General features: G+C 34.9%; 1 protein-coding gene across 7 annotated transcripts in view; it reads right to left on the reverse strand.

The window, feature by feature from the left end:
* BLTP1 (bridge-like lipid transfer protein family member 1) overlaps nucleotides 1-19,286 on the reverse strand; it is a 195,426-nt gene that overhangs the window by 21,395 nt on the left and 154,745 nt on the right. For 4 of the 7 annotated variants that reach the window (XM_070769147.1, XM_070769148.1, XM_070769151.1 and 1 more), the window contains 11 exons: nucleotides 18,293-18,416; nucleotides 15,377-15,486; nucleotides 14,221-14,311; nucleotides 13,638-13,700; nucleotides 11,145-11,398; nucleotides 10,147-10,362; nucleotides 8,798-8,978; nucleotides 6,216-6,417; nucleotides 4,382-4,543; nucleotides 3,330-3,469; nucleotides 1,142-1,343 (listed from right to left, as the gene is read on the reverse strand). In XM_070769147.1, coding sequence (XP_070625248.1) covers nucleotides 1,142-1,343; nucleotides 3,330-3,469; nucleotides 4,382-4,543; nucleotides 6,216-6,417; nucleotides 8,798-8,978; nucleotides 10,147-10,362; nucleotides 11,145-11,398; nucleotides 13,638-13,700; nucleotides 14,221-14,311; nucleotides 15,377-15,486; nucleotides 18,293-18,416 — 1,745 coding nt within the window. The remainder of the gene's footprint in view (nucleotides 1-1,141; nucleotides 1,344-3,329; nucleotides 3,470-4,381; nucleotides 4,544-6,215; nucleotides 6,418-8,797; nucleotides 8,979-10,146; nucleotides 10,363-11,144; nucleotides 11,399-13,637; nucleotides 13,701-14,220; nucleotides 14,312-15,376; nucleotides 15,487-18,292; nucleotides 18,417-19,286) is intronic. The other 3 variants (XM_070769152.1, XM_070769149.1, XM_070769150.1) reach the window with 2 other exon arrangements.

Consider the following 19,286-nt stretch of genomic DNA (forward strand, 5'->3'; position numbering starts at 1 on the left):
ACGTGGCTAACTCATACTTACCACCTTCATGTTTGCACTGAAAATACACTTGTTTGCTTATTATCTATTTCTCCAAATTCAACTTAAGTTTCACATTAGCAAGGAATATGCTTGTTAGCTAAATTCACTACAGTATATCCAGCCCTTAGCACTGATCCAGAACTCAGTCAAGTTCATAAAGATCCTTTCAAAGAATGGATATTGTCATAATCTACATTTCTTATACATTTATTCTCATCATCATTCCTTCCTGCATGTTTTATTATGGTAACATAAGGGGTGCTACTTCACTTTTTCATTTTCTAAAAGAAATGTGGGCATAAAAATAGCTGCTCATTTTATATTCCTTTCATTATATATTCCTACATTATATATTCCTAGCATAGTGCATATATACTGCTATAATAATGTGTTAATTTATGACATTTTGATATTAAGAAAAAAGTGTATATTCCAATATCTGCTTTAGGGGTAGAACTGTTAAACTGTCTTATTATTAGTTCTCTTATCAGTTCTTTTACATTTTCATTCATTCCGTTTTTTTTTTTTTTTTTTTTAAATATCCCCCAAAATCTTCACTACTTGCATTTGTGATCTCCAGATGATTTTTAGGGCAGAAGTGACACTGAGTGAAAAATGACTATCTCATCAGGAAATCATCAGTTCTACTTTAATACCTAAACCTTTCATGAAACAGACATTTGAGTTAAGTAACAAAATTTTACCACTAAAAATTTTTTATACATATACACACAATTTGATATACTTTTAATTCAGTGTGATAAGAAATCCTTGCAAGTTAATACTACAGCTCTTACTTACCATTTGCAACACTGATCACTCATAACGTAAAAATACAGCCTAAAATAAAACATTCAAAAGTATTTGAACACATTATCCTTCACACTTCACAGTAGATGTAATATGCACATGAATGGACAACAAAACGCTATGCAACTGCCATTCCTTGGGTATAATGAAATACACTCAAAACTGTGATCCACTATAGATTTTTTCTATAAATACCCTAATTCTCAAATATTCTCCTTTTACAAATGTATTTATTTGGAAATGTTTATTAATTACTATTAAAATAGTACTTGGCTTTTTATGCTAATTGAATAAAAGAACGTTTCCACACCTGGTACTCCAGTTTTGCTCGAGGAGGTTTTTGTTCCACTTGGAGGAGCACTACCTCCAGGGGATAAGGTCTCTGCAGGATACGCAGCCCCTAAAGTCTCCAGTTCTCCTCGGTTTGAAGAAAACACCAAATCCAGGGATGGCAGCTTTAGCATGCATTCTACTCTTGACACTGGTAAACAGCTAAACTTGATCTGTGAGGGCTGAAAAGTACAGAAAGACAAAGAAAGTAAAGTTTCTAGGAACTAGGTGATTAAAAATTTTTCTGTTGGACTCCAGAAATTACATTCAGTTTCCATCTCAGTCTACATATATCTAATTTATTATTTTGAATTTAATGCCCTACCTTTTCCAAACAGACACATGATACATTAACCAAAATGCATTAACAAAATTGTATCACTTTTAAAACTAAATATTTGAGGAATTCTAAACAGTAAATATGTAGACATTTAGAGAATTCAGAATATTAAATATGTTCATGTCCATGTTGTTCATAATCAAGTATTTTAAAGGAAGTAATTTCTTTATGCTGAAATTTTAAAAGGCTATTACTGCATTTATAACAGAAGTTTTACAAACTCTCAAGGCCTCTCTTATTATATGTTTTCATCAGATCTTCAAAAAAACTAGTGCAAAACTCCAGAAGATCAGACTGAAATTTTTTTGGCCAAATTGCTTTTGTAGAAATTAATCTGAAGAGATGATCATTAGTGTTTCTTTTATTCTTGAGACTGATCATAAAGTTTTAATTGAAGGTAAACTAAACCTTGAAGTTTGGATACAAGTTAAATCCTCCTTAATAAACAGACTCAGTTGGATGCTAATATACCTGATTTCACTGTGCTTTGTAGATGTTGAGTGTTTTTTTTTTCTTTTTATAAAATGATAGTTTTTGGCAACCCTTCCTTGAGCAAGTCTAATGGTACAGTTTTTCTAAGCATTCTTTTTTACTTAAGGTAGGTATTGTTTTATTTTAGATATAATACTATTACATACTTAATAGAATATAGGATAGTGTAAACAATTTTATATGCACTGGGAAATTTAAAAAAAATGTAACTTGCTTCACTTTAGCATTTGCTTTATTACAGTGGTGGTCTGGAACCACAATATCAGAGGGGTAGCCTATACTCCTACAGGCCTGAAACAGGACTGAATTTTAAAATAAAATTATTAAATACATAACTATATAACCCTTCAGATCAGATCAGATCAGTTGCTCAGTCGTGTCTGACTCTTTGCGACCCCATGAATCGCAGCACGCCAGGCCTCCCTGTCCATCACCAACTCCCGGAGTTCACTCAGACTCATGTCCATCGAGTCAGTGATGCCATCCAGCCATCTCATCCTCTGTCGTCCCCTTCTCCTCTTGCCCCCAATCCCTCCCAGCATCAGAGTCTTTTCCAATGAGTCAACTCTTCACATGAGGTGGCCAAAGTACTGGAGTTTCAGCTTTAGCATCATTCCCGCCAAAGAAATCCCAGGGCTGATCTCCTTCAGAATGGACTGGTTGGATCTCCAAGGGACTCTCAAGAGTCTTCTCCAATGCCACAATTCAAAAGCATCAATTCTTCTGTGCTCAGCCTTCTTCACAGTCCAACTCTCACATCCATACATGACCACAGGAAAAACCATAGCCTTGACTAGACGAACCTTTGTTGGCAAAGTAATGTCTCTGCTTTTGAATATGCTATCTAGGTTGGTCATAACTTTCCTTCCAAGGAGTAAGCGTCTTTTAATTTCATGGCTGCAGTCATCATATAACCCTTAGAAGAATCTAAAAAAGGTACTATTGTGACTTTATATCTCAATTTCACTTTATGTCTGCCCACAAATAACCATAATGACAAGAAATACAGATGCCATGATATAATTTTAAAGAGGTATAATGTGCTAAAAAAAAAAAAAAAGGGTTTTAACTTACATATTTTTACCTTTGCCACAAAAGAATAAGATCTCAATTCTGAATACTCAAAGATATGAACTTCCTCAGCAGACAAATAAATAACACATAAAATTGTACATATACTTCCCAGAGGTTCAGGCAACCTCTAGGCCATCATAAACGTACTAAGGTCCATGAACCTTAAGAAAACTTTAAAAGGAATTAATATTGTATATGTTCAAATAAACTTAAAAAAACATATTCTTCTTTAAAATAAAAAGGAATAGATGAAGTATATTACCTGAACTCGTACATAAACCACAACATCTACAGGGAAGGAAGAGTAAGCAGATGTTGAAGATGATACTAGTGATGTTGTTGATTCTTCCATAGGATCTGGTATTTCAAAATGTCCCATATCTTCATCTTGAGAGCTGACAGCTGTTAAAATATTTAAAGTTTTACTATTAGGGTAAAGGCAAACTATTTATTAAAAGATCTTTTTCTTTTTTGCTAGTACTGAGATCAGGGGTATGAATGCACAGAAACACTGGCTTCTGTAGCCCATTATTCATTACATCTTTCCCTATTCAAACCTCTTACTCATTCCTTCAAACTCTTGATTCCCGCTGCTGTACCAAACAGCATACAAAGAAAACAGTAATTTTGCCATTGTCCTCAAGGACTGTTTCCAGTCCAAGAGTCACTCTAATATAGGACCTGTTGTTGTTAGGGAGAAGGCAATGGCACCCTACTTCAGTACTGTTGCCTGGAAAATCCCATGGATGGAGGAGCCTGGGGGGCTGCAGTCCATGGGGTCGCACAGAGTCAGACACGACTGAGTGACTTCACTTTCACTTTCCACTTTCATGCATTGGAGAAGGAAATGGCAACCCACTCCAGTGTTCTTGCCTGGAGAATCCCATGGACAGAGAAGCCTGGTAGGCTGCAGTCCATGGGGTCGCACAGAGTTGGACACGACTGAAGTGACTTGGCAGCATCAGTTGTTGTTTAGTTGCTAAGTCATGTCCAACTTTTGTGAATGTGTGGGCTGCAGCCTGCCAGGTTCCACTATCCATGGGATTTCCCAGGAAAGAATACTGTAGTGGGTTGCCATTTCCTTCTTCAAACACAGGACTAAGGATGTTAATTTTGTCATTAAGTAGCTATAGCCATGGAGGAATCATAAACCCCACCAAGACTAGATGGTCTCTCAAGTTGTTTTTCCGTTCTATAATTCCTTTATCATTGAATGTATTATACGGTAATATATAAAAGCATTACAAAATCCTTCTAGTAATAGGACTGAAAAATACATGTGATGGGCAATTAGGTATTTAAGAGGACACTCACTTGTATAGTTCCTTTCAACTGGTGTAATTGGGATAGTTTCCAAAGCCTTTTCCAGAAAGTCTAACAGGCAGGGACTGATTACCATTTCTTCTGGCAATGACTGAAGTGCTACCCAGGCATATAACTTGGCTGTTTTTACTCCTCCACTTCCTTTTCCTTTGGCTAGAACATGTACAGATGTGAGATGAATTTAATAGTTTCCAGAAAACATAATCTTGTGAGAAATTAGAATTATATGAGTTTAATCAGGTGAAGCATCTTGTATTTAAAACCATACAAGAATGCAATAAAAATAGGTTGATAGAAATCTTATTGTTAGAATACAGAGATGATCAGTGATGCATATAAATACAACAGTTACTCCTACTTGCTCTAGGTCACAAATTTTGGTTCAGTTTTTCAAATTTATATTTCGCTAACTCTTTCATTAGTATTTTAGCATTTAGTCTCTCATTTAGTATTATTTGTCAACTTAAGAAGATATAATAGAGAACTCTGACTAATGCTAATTTGTGGCAAGTGAGGAAAAACATCAGTTTTTACACTTTCTTAGGTTCTTGCTGTTCTTACCTGGTAAATATTTACATGCCTCCTTACATGGGCATGTAAGGAGGCATGTAAATACTGCATCTCTCCTTCCTTCTACCTGACTAAATATTTCCATGTTAACAGAATGATATAACAGCTAAGATTTAGATAACTCTGGCTTAGGTTTCCAAGTCTACCATGTATTAGTTTGTAAACCTAGGAAAGAAATTCAACTTTTATGAGCTTTAACTTTCTTCATATATAAAATGGGGATAATAATACCTGCCCTGTACTTAATGGACACAGATATGTCTTGTCAATTTGAAAGTGATATAAAAATATTAGGCAATGTCCTGATTACTGGCTACTTTGAAAAATTTGTGTATCAAGTTCCATCTCTCAAAGCTTTTTCTTGTCCAACCCAATATTCCCGTTTTGGAAATTCTATTATATATATAAGGTATTATTCATGTGGTATAGTAGCCAGATTCCAAAATAACTTCCAATGGTCCTTTCTCCTGGTACTAATGCTCTTGTGTAGTTCCCTCCCACACTGAATAAGGGTCACCTATATGATCAATAAGATATGTGGAAATGATAGTATGTGACTCCTGAGACTAAGGCATGGAAGATATTGCAGCTTCAGCCATGTATTCTTTTGTATCACTCCTTTTGAGGGAATGTCAGCTGCCATGTCATGAGAACACTCAAGCAGCCCAGTCATGTGGGGAGAAACTAAAGCACCAGCTTGTCAGCCATGTGAATGGGATAAGATGGAAGCAGATTTTCCAGACCCAGTCAAGCATTTGGATGACTGTATCCCTAGCCAACATCCTGACTGCAACTTCATAGAAAACTGTGAAGTTAGATGCACTCAGCCCCACTGCTTCTGAATTTCTGATCCATAGAAACTATGTCTAAGATTATAAGCCACTAAGTTTGGGATAATTTGTTATGCAATAATAGATAATAAATATGGTTTAAGTTCAATGTATTCTGTCTTAAATATGTAAGTCTGATGTTTCCATCTAGATCATAAGCTCCCAAATTTGAGCTATATAAGACTTTCTAAATATACAGAGATCTAAAAAATTAAGTAAAAACTGATATTCTAAGGTAATAGCAATTTGAAAACTAGGCAAAAGGAATTAGCTTACACTTCCATACATGAATTTTGTACAGTCATTATTGGCAAGTCTAAGTCCTTTTTTCTTAAACATGTGAATTTGAAAGTCTTACTAGAGCAAGTAGGTGATGACTTGAAATTAATTTATGAAAAAAATTAAAGTATATTTTCCTTAAATACCTGAGGGAATAGGTGGGGGTTGGGGAGGAAGTAAGGTGTTAGTCTTGCTCTGGACAGTGCAAGGTAAAGGAGGAGAAGGAGGAGATGTTGCACTATCTTTCATACCATACAGCTTGGACTCTTTAGAGAGTGTTCGTGGCAAGGAAGATCCTCTGGAGGCATTAGGTGATTCGGTCTTTAGAGTCTTGGAATTGTAATGCAACTGTATTGAAACAAATAAACTTCCAAAATTAAAATTATGCACATGAGGAAAACAAAAAATGTACTAAAACATGGCAGAAAGAACACTGATCCAGGAACCAGAAGATTTTTCAAGTTAGCTTTGTGATTCTAGCAAATTCCTTATTAGCTTTTTTCATTTTTAAGGTGAAAATAGGTCATCCCAGATACTATTTTAAATTCTTTCTAGCTTAACATTCTAGGAATGTATAATTCTAGAATCTAAAAAAGTTGCACTAGGCAATGTTTCGCAAACATGAATATCAATGTTTAAGATACTAAAGACCTATAAATAGAAAACTATAAAACACTGGTGAAAGAAATCAAAGAGGACACTAATAGATGGAGAAATATACCATGTTCATGGATTGGAAGAATCAATATAGTGAAAATGAGTATACTACCCAAAGCAATCTATAGATTCAATGCAATCCTGATCAAGCTACCAACAGTATTTTTCACAGAGCTAGAACAAATAATTTCACAATTTGTATGGAAATACAAAAAAACCTCGAATAGCCAAAGCTATCTTGAGAAAGAAGAATGGAACTGGAGGAATCAACCTGCCTGACTTCAGGCTCTACTACAAAGCCACAGTCATCAAGCAGTATGGTACTGGCACAAAGACAGAGATACAGATCAATGGAACAAAATAGAAAGCCCAGAGATAAACCCACGCACCTATGGACACCTTATCTTTGACAAAGGAGGCAAGAATATCCAATGGTGAAAAGACAATCTCTTTAACAAGTGGTGCTGGGAAAACTGGTCAACCACTTGTAAAAGAATGAAGATAGAACACTTTCTAACACCATACACAAAAATAAACTCAAAATGGATTAAAGATCTAAACGTAAGACCAGAAACTATAAAACTCTTAGAGAAGAACATAGGCAAAACACTCTCCGACATAAATCACAGCAGGCTCCTCTATGACCCACCTCCCAGAATATTGGAAATAAAAGCAAAAATAAATAAATGAGATCTAATTAAAATTAAAAGCTTCTGCACAACAAAAGAAACTATAAGCAAGGTGAAAAGACAGCCTTCAGAATGGGAGAAAATAATAGCAAATGAAGCAACTGACAAACAACTAATCTCAAAAATATACAAGCAACTCCTGAAGCTCAATTCCAGAAAAATAAATGACCCAATCAAAAAATGGGCCAAAGAACTAAATAGACATTTCTCCAAAGAAGACATACAGATGGCTAACAAACACATGAAAAGATGCTCAACATCACTCATTATCAGAGAAATGCAAAGCAAAACCACTATGAGGTACCATTTCATGCCAGTCAGAATGGCTGCAATCCAAAAGTCTACAAGCAATAAATGCTGGAGAGGATGTGGAAAAAAGGGAACCCTCTTATACTGTTGGTGGGAATGCAAACTAGCCCAGCCACTATGAAGAACAGTGTGGAGATTCCTTAAAAAACTGGAAATAGAACTGCCATACGACCCAGCAATCCCACTGCTGGGTATACACACCGAGGAAACCAGAATGGAAAGAGACACATGTACCTCAATGTTCATTGCAGCACTGTTTATAATAGCCAGGACATGGAAGCAACCTAGATGTCCATCAGCAGATGAATGGATAAGAAAGCTGTGGTACATATACACAATGGAGTATTACTCAGCCATTAAATAGAATACATTTGAACCAGTTCTAATGAGGTGGATGAAACTGGAGCCGATTATACAGAGTGAAGTAAGCCAGAAAGAAAAACACCAATACAGTATACTAACGCATATATGTGGAATTTAGAAAGATGGTAACGATAACCCAGCAAAAGAGACACAGATGGACAGAACAGTCTTTTGGACTCTGTGGGAGAGAGAGGGCGAGGGTAATTTGGGAGAATGGCATTGAAAAATGTATAATATCATATAAGAAACGAATTGCTAGTCCAGGTTTGATGCAGGATACAGGATGCTTGAAGATGGTGCACTGGGATGACCCAGAGGGATGGTATGGGAAGGGAGGTGGGAGGGGGGTTCAGGATTGGGAACACGTGTACACCCGTGGCAGATTCATGTTGATGTATGGCAAAACCAATACAATATTGTAAAGTAATTAGCCTCTAATTAAAATAAATAAATTTAAATTAAAAAAAAAATAAACTTCTTCCTGTCAAAATTTCATGCACATGGGGCAATGTGCAATTTAGAAGGTCTCATGTTCAGAATACAGCTACATTAGAGAAAACTTCAGAAAGTCTCATTTTAATGTAACTAGTGTCAGACACGACTAAAGCGACTTAGCAGCAGCAGCAGCAGTGAAGGAAGAATATATATGATAGGAAATAAACCTGGCTACTAATAATCTAATTTCTTATTCTAGATATTTAGATTTTTACCTTTACATCAACTCCAGGAATATAAAACACTGTTGTTTCTAAGTCACTGGGCTTTGTTTGTAGAGATGATGGCACTTTCTTGCCAGTCATTAAATGGGTGGTAGAAGCATAATTAGTTTGAAACTTCTTCTTTTTGGAAGGAGATTCTTGATCTAAACTTCTGGAACTTCTGTCATAACTCCTATAAAAAGAGAAAAATGGTTTTTTTTATCTTTTTGAAAGACATTTCTCTTATGTTGTTTAAAGTCAAATTTCTATTAATAAAGTTGAAAAAGTGAGGCTTGTCATTATCTCTAGCTAAACTGGCTAATCCTTGCATGGGTAAGGTTTATGTTGTATGTTCCATAACTATACAGGGCAGTTACCTTTGTCCTTTCCTGAGGTCACAACTCTTCCAAACGAAGGCTGAACCAAATGAAACTACTCTTTACGCAGGTAGGTAAATATAGCTGAATACCAGAAGTTTATTTTGGCTTATTGCAGTTCAACCAAAACTAAATTAACATTCTTTTTATCATCACTATTACACTTCTAAGACTTTAACTGGTTATACTGCCTTTTTGTCATCTCATTGTATAAAAATCTTCATTAGACAATGAGACATTTAAAAATCTTTTATTATAGAAAATTACAAACATATAAATGTAAATGGAATGGTAGAATGAACCCCCATGGGCCCATCTCCCAGCTTCAACAACTGTCAGCATTCTTCCTACATGTTTTACCTGCATTTCCACGCATTTTTTACTCATCCACTAGATTATTAATACTATTATTTTCTCTAATTTTTTTGTAGATTAGGAAGGAAAAGCAAAACAGAAATTCAAAGAAAAACTAATCTAACTTTAGGCCTGTTTATACAACTATTTCTTCAATGATGGAAACGTGGTAAAGCTACTGTTACAGCCTGAGCAACATTCCAGTTTTCTGAGGCCTCTTTGTTCAATTGTTTCCCAATCTTTCTTATTTCTTTATGAATTCATCAAAGTCTCAATAACAAGACACCTTTGAGTATTGTACCATTCTTTGAAACAGAAATATGAATAAAAGGATAGGGACTAAGTAAGAAATTCATACTTGGAGAATTCCAAAGATAAAACTGTTTAAATTAACAAATTTGCAGAATCTAAATCAGTCATCCATTTCTAATCACCAAAAAATATTTTACATTTGCTTAAGGAAATAGAATGATATACAAATGAACACTCAAACATTCCAACTATGATTAAAAATACTCTTTAAATCTGCATTTTGGGATGTGGGGAGAAATGTTTGTTATGATTAGTGATATATAAATAGTATTCCTAACAAATGAAGTTATATGTACCCCTTTCTGACCAATATCTTACCTTCTCAAGCTTATATCATCATGTTCTTGTAGAAGTGTGGTTGGGTGGAGCACACATTTTCCACTATCAATTTCAACTCGAATATCAAGTTCAAAGTCAATATTTCTCTCTGTAGCTGTGCCACTAAGACTTCTGTTGGCTGGGGCTGTTGGCCAGCGTTCTGTAAATAGCTGATGAACAGCAGCAAAGCCTGTTGCTTTTTTACGAGATGTATGTCTAGAGAAAGAACAGCTGGTCATTATATTGTAGTAAAATGGGAAGAGTTTTCAGCAAACTATTTTCCAACATGTTATGTGAGCAATGAAAGTGTTAGTTGCTCAGTTATGTCCAACTCTTTGTGACCCCATGGACTGTAGCCTGCCAGGATCCTCTGTCCATGGGATTCTCCAGGCAAGAATACTGGAGTGGGTTGTCATGCCATCCTCCAGGGGATTTTCCTGACCCAGGTATCGAACCCAGGTTTACTGCATTGCAGGCAGATTCTTTACTGTTTGAGCCAAATAACTTTGGAAATAAAGTCTGTAAATAAATTTTAGTATTTTATAAATTCACACAAATTACCCAGATAGCTCTTACTAACTGAGGTGTTTCCTAAGTTTAATGGAGTCACACTTTATTCAACAACTATGTACTGAAGAATTATTATGTGCCAGGCAATGTGCTAAGTACTTGGGACACAGGCACAATCACTGGCTAATAAAGAGTCTGAATATCAGAATATGACCTACATTGTACATTTTGGAGGAGATTTCATTTCACAAACTGTAAAATTTAAATTCTACTTTCCAGATTTTATTAAAAAAAGGGGGGGCGGAGAAAACAATAATGCCATATGGAGCTAGATTATATTAGTAAATCATGGATATGTCTCAGTCTCACTCTGGCTAGGCACAGTAAGATTTATTTGTTTTTCTGTAAACATTAACAGTTGTAAAATGTTTTAACCTCAGTTCTAAGGTACTGCCTAAGGATTTTAAAACAAAAAGGCTACTACTCACGAGGGTTTCCTGTAAATATAAAACCTTTCCCTCTCGTGGTCGTCATCCTTTTCATCTTTCTCAGAATCTTCACTGGTAGAAGACAAACTGTCATCCCGTCGACCCTCTTCAGACTGGAAAGAAATGCCTGGTGAAAAGCCTCCTGGGGTTTTGGGAGAACTGAACATGGAATATGATCCTTCACTATTTGATGAATAATGGGAAGGACCTTCAATGGTTACTGACAAGAGGTCCAACTCTGTCTCCTCTGGAAACTGAATGTAAAGAGAGAAAACATGAATCAGGTTCATATTACAAACCTCTTTTCAAGTTAAAAAAGAAAAAGAAAGAATACATGTTTAAGCATTTAAAATCTCAAAATGGGATTTCCTCACTCTGAACTGAAAAGTCAGCTCTGTGAACATATGAAATGGTATACAAAACAAGGAAGGAAGAAGTTCAAACCACAGAAAGTCATACCACTGACACACTAAAAATCAGAGTGAAATTTTACTTTATGTAAGCATGTAGCATCATGTTGATTAGTACATACTATAATTCTTTAAAGAATAGTTAATCATAGTATGGAGACAAGAGGAAACAATGTGATCAACTTTAAATAACAAGGTCAAGAGAGCAATTAGTGATGGAAGAGCATGCTGGTGTTAGTACAGAATGCACTTTGTGCTTCTAGAATACTTTTTGTGGATATATCTTTTTAAAACAGGCCCTTAAAGGGATGAAGAAAGATGTGTAAATAGTTACATAATTAAGCATGTCAGCCAATCCAATGTAAGAATCCTATATTTTAAGGTGAATAGTTTGTATAAATATAATTTTGTTCCCTGAGGATGGTACCATGAGGCCATCTCATTTAAGTAGGCAAAAAAAAAAAAAAAAAACCCAAACTTCTGTGTCCTAATTTTGATTCCAAGTTTTGAGAGTTGCTTACATATTCTTTGAGAATGTGACAAGCCTTTGAAATGTATAATGTGCAAGGTAAATTTATTGATACTACCATTAGATGCATAGTGAAATCCTATAATCAAAATTTCAAACATTTGCAGAATCTAGATTTTCTTTATAGCTTTTCTTCAAAACATCATTTAGTAAATAAGTCAGTCATATTTTATAAGAAAATCTTTGATTCTTTAAAGCTGTGCTAAGAGTTTATGTAGATAAATATCCCTGTGTTTTATATTTATTTTCTATTTAACCAGGCTTTCCTTGTGGCTCAGCTGGTAAAGAATCTGCCTGCAATGTGGGAGACGTGGGTTCGATCCCTGGGTGGGGAAGATCCCCTGGAGAAAGGAAAGGCTACTGACTCTAGTATTCTGACCTGGAGAATTCCATGGACTGTAAAAACTTGGGGTTGCAAAGAATCTGACATAACTGAGCTTCTTTAACTTTCACTTTCTATTTAACCATGCTTAATGATCTATTTTGTAACATTATTTTTATATACTGTTTTTTATAAATAGCATACACAATTTAGACACAGGACTTGAATCAATTCAAATATTAATGCCTTTAAGAATAAATCAGTCATTTCACAGTATATACATATATCAAATAATTATGCTGTACATTTGAAAATAATGTTACATGTCAATTTTCTTGATTTAAAAAATGGTGGACAGGTGAAATAATAAATTTGTAGAATCTATTCAAGTCACTATAAATGATTTATTTCCAAGTTCAGTTTTAGAAAACAGGACATGTCTGTCAAGCTTACTCTATTACAACTGAATAATTCTAAAACAATTTAGCTTGACTAAATTCAGTGGAACTATGGGATATATATTGAGGCTATCTTAAAAGAGTGGGGGAAGTGAAACAAAACAAATGTGGAGTAAGTTCCAGCTTTTAAATGTAACTTGGTGGAAAATTTCTAGACAAAGATTTATACACCTACTATACAATTACAATTTTAAAATTAAATTTTACTCTTACAACTATATTTAGGGAAAACATGTGGTTAAAGGTGTTAATTTAACTTATAAATGATTGTGTAGCACATTCTATACTGTTTCGAACATAATTTTTAATACTTTTATATATGCTTTTTTATATCAGTGATTCAATAAATAATATTCAATAATTAATTTGTTATTCTAAGATAGTTTGATTCTAGTTTGAATTAGGTAACTCATTTTTTTTAAAGATTCTTTTTATAGATGAATGTAGGGAAAAAGAGATTCACTTAAAGATTAGCAAATAACTAATATATGGCAGTTTTTGGTTTATGATTTCATTAATTTGGTACACTGATTTAGTCCTTTAATTTTTGAGGTTAAATAATTACTATTAAATTATAAGTACAGAACTAAAATATATTCATGCATAAGTTTATGAAATATACATGATAAAAAAATTCAATCATTTTAAAGCTTTATGTAAAATATTTTCAAGATCTGAGTTTAGTATGAAAATGAGAGGAAGACATTTTGAAAGCAGATTTTCAGAGTGGTTAAATAATTTTAAAGGAAAACTTATGTTGTTCTTAAAAAGTACCTGAAAATACCCTTCCCCAGGACAGCTGGATTGTGGTGCACTTCCCCATACTGTTTTTTTCAACTTAATTAAAATAATAAGAAAATTTATAAAAATTTATGAAAAGTAAAAAAACCAATGTTTTAAAAGTAAACAACAAAAAAAGAACAAACATTTTAACATAAATTTTAACATGCTTTGAAACTGACTTTTTGACTACTAGTTTCTGATATTATTTCTATATATTCTGAGCTAAAGTACATAAATAATAAAATAAATTAAATAAAAAACATTTACATTTGTATAAAATACCTAGTTTAATGTGGAACTGAACTTGAAAGAAATTATTCAGCAAAACGTTTCTACTTATGAGCAAGCAGTATGGAGACTACTCTATACACAGAACACTAATACTTACAGTACGGCTCTCAAATGATAGCATTTGGGCAGAGCCCTATTTGGTAAAGTACAGAGACTTTAACCATCACAATCCATACTTCCACTTGTAGGAATTAGTATTTCTAAACTGAGTAACTCATATAATTTCATAATTACTAGAGATTCTTTAGCACTGTATATCACCAACAAATAGTCTCTCTCTTACTGTATCTTGGATATTGAAAGTGACTCTGGGTCCAGGAGATGCTGCATCCACACGGATTTCTGGGAGCTCCTCAGTTTCTCCTACTCGAGAACTATAAGTAAAATATAAGATTATTAAACATTAATATTCTTAAAAAAACCCTGAACTTTTATAAAAGTCTGATTAATGACATTAACACTTTATTTCTAAATATTTACTTTATCCAAGGATTGAACTTTTGGTACTCCTTAATCTTTAGAGACTTCCCTGGTGGCTCAGATGGTAAAGCATCTGCCTACAATGCGGGAGACCAGGGTTTGATCCCTGGGGTAGGAAGATCTCCTGGAGAAGGAAATGGCAACCCACTCCAGTGCTCTTGCCTGGAAAATTTCATGGACGGAGGAGCCTGGTAGGCTACAGTCCACGGTGTCGCAAAGAATCAGACATGACTGAGCGACTTCAATGTCAGTGTTAATCTTTAGCATCACATAAAACAAAATTCACTGCTTTGATTAACACAAGGTTTTCTAAAACCAAACCTTATAAAAAACAATTTATATTTATTACCTAGTGTTTTTAAGGTTTCTTTTTTTTGTTGTTGTTTGTGTGTGTGTGTATGTGATGTGGACTAAAATCTTTATTGAATTTGTTACAATATTGCTTCTGTTGTTTTAGGTTTTGTTTTTTTGGCTACAAGGCATGTGGGATCTTAGTTCCCTGACCAAGGATCAAACCTCCACCCCCTGCATTGGAAGGCAAAGTCTTAACCACTGGACCACCAGGGAAGTCCCTATAGTGTTTTTTTTTCACTAGTAAAACTATATTTTTCTGTATATTTTTCTATAATATATAAAATTTACATTTTTCCATATAAAAGAACTTTTCTACAGTGACAAATTTAAAGCTACAGTTACTAATATGCAAATATTCATTTCTATAAGTTTACACATAAATTTGTCTAAATGGCAATGTACTTCATACTAAAAAGTACACAATGACTTTTATAATATAAAAGTGTATTTAAATGAGACAGAATTCCTCAAACTTCTTATACTGACAGCATCCATTTGCTACCTTAATTTTGTAATTTCCCCAATTAGAACAAAATAAATAAGTAGTGAACTTTGGTAAAAGAGTTAGCAATTTTATTACTGTTTCATCGATTGAAATATATTACCTTGCCCTTTCCATTCGCTTAAGAGGTGGTCTTCCAGAAGCTGAAATGCTTTTCGATCTGCTGTAACTTGGTTTGTAACCCAAACCCCACTTATCCTTTAGAGAAGCAGCCTATTGAAAGGGGAAAGAAATAGGGTGACTTTAACTGTTACAATATCTGACTTGAGACAAAATTTTCTGCTAGTTAACAAGTTAGTCTCCTTCAGATCAATAACAAGTTATCTTAAATTGTGACTTTAAATATCACTTAACAACAGAGATGGATCAGAGTACAGCAGGAATCAGCTACTCTTCAGTCCACATGTCAGTTCCTCGTACAAGGAAAATAAGAGACGCTAGCTGACCTGAGAGGAAAGACTGGGAGCAAGGCTGAGAGGTACAGAAATCAGGAGAAAAAAAGAAAACAGTAAGAAAAGAAATGAGAATTGGAAAAAAGACTCTGGGAGAAAGGTGAGGGAGAGAGTGACACTAATCATTTCAAGTACTACCCCACCAAGAGAGCTTTTAATTACAGAAAAGGAAAGGAAGTGGTAACTGGAACACCCTCCTTGTCTCTAAATCCTTCTTCAAATTTGTAGTTTGGAGAGACTGGATATTAAAAAGTCTAATAATGGAGATAAGAAAGCAAGAGGATTAAAAGGGAACTGAGTGGAATTAAAAGGGAATTGACAAATTTGACAAATGTTAAGAACATAGATGTAATTTCAATAATTTCCCTAATCCTCTCTACCTAGTTTTATTTTTTAAAGTTAGGCCAAGTATAAACTAATTTATAAATAGTATGCAAGCAACATTAACACTATGTACTTACTTCACATGACTGTGAAGTACATAGTGTCATAAACTTTAAAGTTATATATTACTGATCATCACTGTCCATTTAGTACCATCAGAAGCCAGTGATGAATATTAAGTTGAATTTTCCCTAATTCAAATAATTTAGAACAGTATTCAAATGAGGTTGTCTGGGACTCTGGTGGTGACCAAGGAAAGACAGCTCAAGCCAATGAACTAAGGATCCCTGAAGCCTTCCCCGCTTCCTCTAACCTTAGCAGCTCTGATTTTATCAGTTCTTATGTATTGGTACTCAAAACCTTATTCTGGTTAATGGAGGGTTCTGCTGACTATATTTTAAAATATTTAGTTCTTCTACTAAGAAGACCACCTTGACCCAAAGCTATCTACCTCTACTTGAATAAGTTTTATAATTATTTTCTACTATATTTATTTCAGTTGTTCAGCAACTAGGCTAAATCCGAGAATGTGGTAGATGGTAGGGTCAAAGATAAATAACTTGTCCTTTAAGAGACTCAAACTCTAGTAAGGGCAACTAAACATGCAAATAATAAAGGTAAGAGTAAAGTGCTGAGAGTATGCAGTGGCTAAGAGTAAAGTCAGCTGTGGATAATGGGATGGGGTAGAATGGACATTTCAAGATTTCACATTTGACTTAGAGTCAAAAAAGAGAGTATGACTTTATGATCAGATCAGATCAGGTTTGTCGCTCAGTCGTGTCCAATTCTTTGTGACCCCATGAATCGAAGCACGCCAGGCCTCCCTGTCCATCACCAACTCCCGGAGTTCACTCAGACTCATGTCCATCGAGTCAGTGATGCCATCCAGCCATCTCATCCTCTGTCGTCCCCTTCTCCTCTTGCCCCCAATCCCTCCCAGCATCAGAGTCTTTTCCAATCAGTCAACTCTTCGAATGAGGTGGCCAAAATATTGGAGTTTCAGCTTTAGCATCATTCCTTCCAAAGAAATCCCAGGGCTGATCTCCTTCAGAATGGACTGGTTGGATCTCCTTGTAGTCCAAGGGACTCTCAAGAGTCTTCTTCAACACCACAGTTCAAAAGCATCAGTTCTTCGGCGCTCAGGCTTCTTCATAGTCCAACTCTCACATCCATACATGACCACAGGAAAAACCATAGCCTTGACTAGACGAACCTTTCTTGGCAAAGTAATGTCTCTGCTTTTGAATATGCTATCTAGGTTGGTCATAACTTTCCTTCCAAGGAGTAAGCGTCTTTTAATTTCATGGCTGCAGTCACCATCTGCAGTGATTTTGGAGCCCAGAAAAATAAAGTCTGACACTGTTTCCACTCTTTCCCCATCTATTTCCCATGAAGTGATGGGACCGGATGCCATGATCTTCGTTTTCTGAATGTTGAGCTTTAAGCCAACTTTTTCACTCTCCACTTTCACTTTCATCAAGAGGCTTTTGAGTTCCTCTTCACTTTCTGCCATAAGGGTGGTGTCATCTGCATATCTGACATTATGGATATTTCTCCCGGAAATCTTGATTCCAGCTTGTGCTTCTTCCAGTCCAGCATTTCTCATGATAAGCAGGGTGACAATATACAGCCTTGACGTACTCCTTTTCCTATTTGGAACCAGTCTGTTGTTCCATGTCCAGTTCTAACTGTTGCTTCCTGACCTGCTTACAAATTTCTCAAGAGGCAGATCAGGTGGTCTGGTATTCCCATCTCTTTCAGGATTTTCCAGTTTATTGTGATCCACACAGTCAAAGGCATAGTCAAAGAAAACACAGTGGCTAAGAGCATAACCTGTAGAATCCCACTGTTTGAGTTTGAATCTTGGCTCCACTGGAATTACTGGCTGTGTAACCTTGGTGAAATTACTTGAGTTCTCTGTGCCTCAGTTTCCTCATCTTTAACATGGGGAAAATATTCAATGATACAAGCTAACACATAGGGTTGTTATAAAGATTTAATGGGTTGTTAAGTGTAAAGTGCTTTAAACAGTGCTTAGTACATAGTAAACATGAGGTATAAAAATCAAGTGTTATCACCAGCAATGGAGAAGGCAAGAGAACAACATAACTCATCATAGCTTTCATAAAATAAAAGCATTTTTTAAATAATATAGTTTAATAAAATCCTCTTTGTTTACTCACTCGCATACTGGACCTCCGTAACTTTTTACGAACATCTCTTCTAATATCATTCACGGCAACAGATTCTAACTGTTGATAACGTTGAATCTCCTGGTTTATAGTTCCTTCACTTGCACCTAATTTTCTGGATGCAAAACAAATATGGCAGTTAGTGTAAACAGTTAACAAAGAAAGAATAAGTTTTACTTGCTCCTTTTTGATTCTTTAACTTATCAGACTATCAAAGATTATGTATGGACAGGCCAAAACTCTTCATAATGTTAATACCCATACCTGGCAAACTGTTAAAAAAAAAAAAAAAGGAAAAACTGTCTTTAATGTTTTATGAAATGGTTCTTATCTGTTTCTACATCAAGAAGTCTCTTTAATAATCTTACAAAAGCTATGGAACTGCTCTGCAGAATAATATCTGTATGTAAAATTTTATGTATAACTGTAAGTTTCAGAAAAGATTTTAGAGGAAGTATACTTTGCTACAAGTCATTTTTTCCACTGATTACAAAACTCAAACTGTAACATAAGTCAACAAGAAAATATGAATCATTGTAACTGATTTTACAGAAAAGTTTTTAAATAACTTTCACTACATATTGCATACATTTCTGTTAAATCCTTGAATACAAAAAACCCCCACAGATACAGGTGTACCAAAATTAGAAAAGCTGAAGTATGACTACCACCCTGGGGGGAAACAAAATTATGAAGTTTGGCAAGAAGAATATTTAGCCTTTACAGAACAAGTATGATCTAGTCAGTACTATATAGTAAGCAACAGATAAAAAAATTAGTACCACCTACTCCCTGCTCTTGACTTGCCCTAGACTCACTTCAGTTCTAGTGACCTGCTAAAACAGGCAAACAAAAAAAAGTACGAAGTTTGAATTCAGACAAAGACAAGTTCAAATTCTGATTTTTAAATCTCCCTGAGCCAATTTTCTTATCTATAAAGTTTGGATAATGCCATCTAATCTTGCAGAAATGTTGTGAGGATTAA

Source organism: Bos indicus, chromosome 17, assembly GCF_029378745.1.
Source record: "Bos indicus isolate NIAB-ARS_2022 breed Sahiwal x Tharparkar chromosome 17, NIAB-ARS_B.indTharparkar_mat_pri_1.0, whole genome shotgun sequence".
In the NCBI taxonomy this organism is placed as follows: domain Eukaryota; kingdom Metazoa; phylum Chordata; class Mammalia; order Artiodactyla; family Bovidae; genus Bos; species Bos indicus.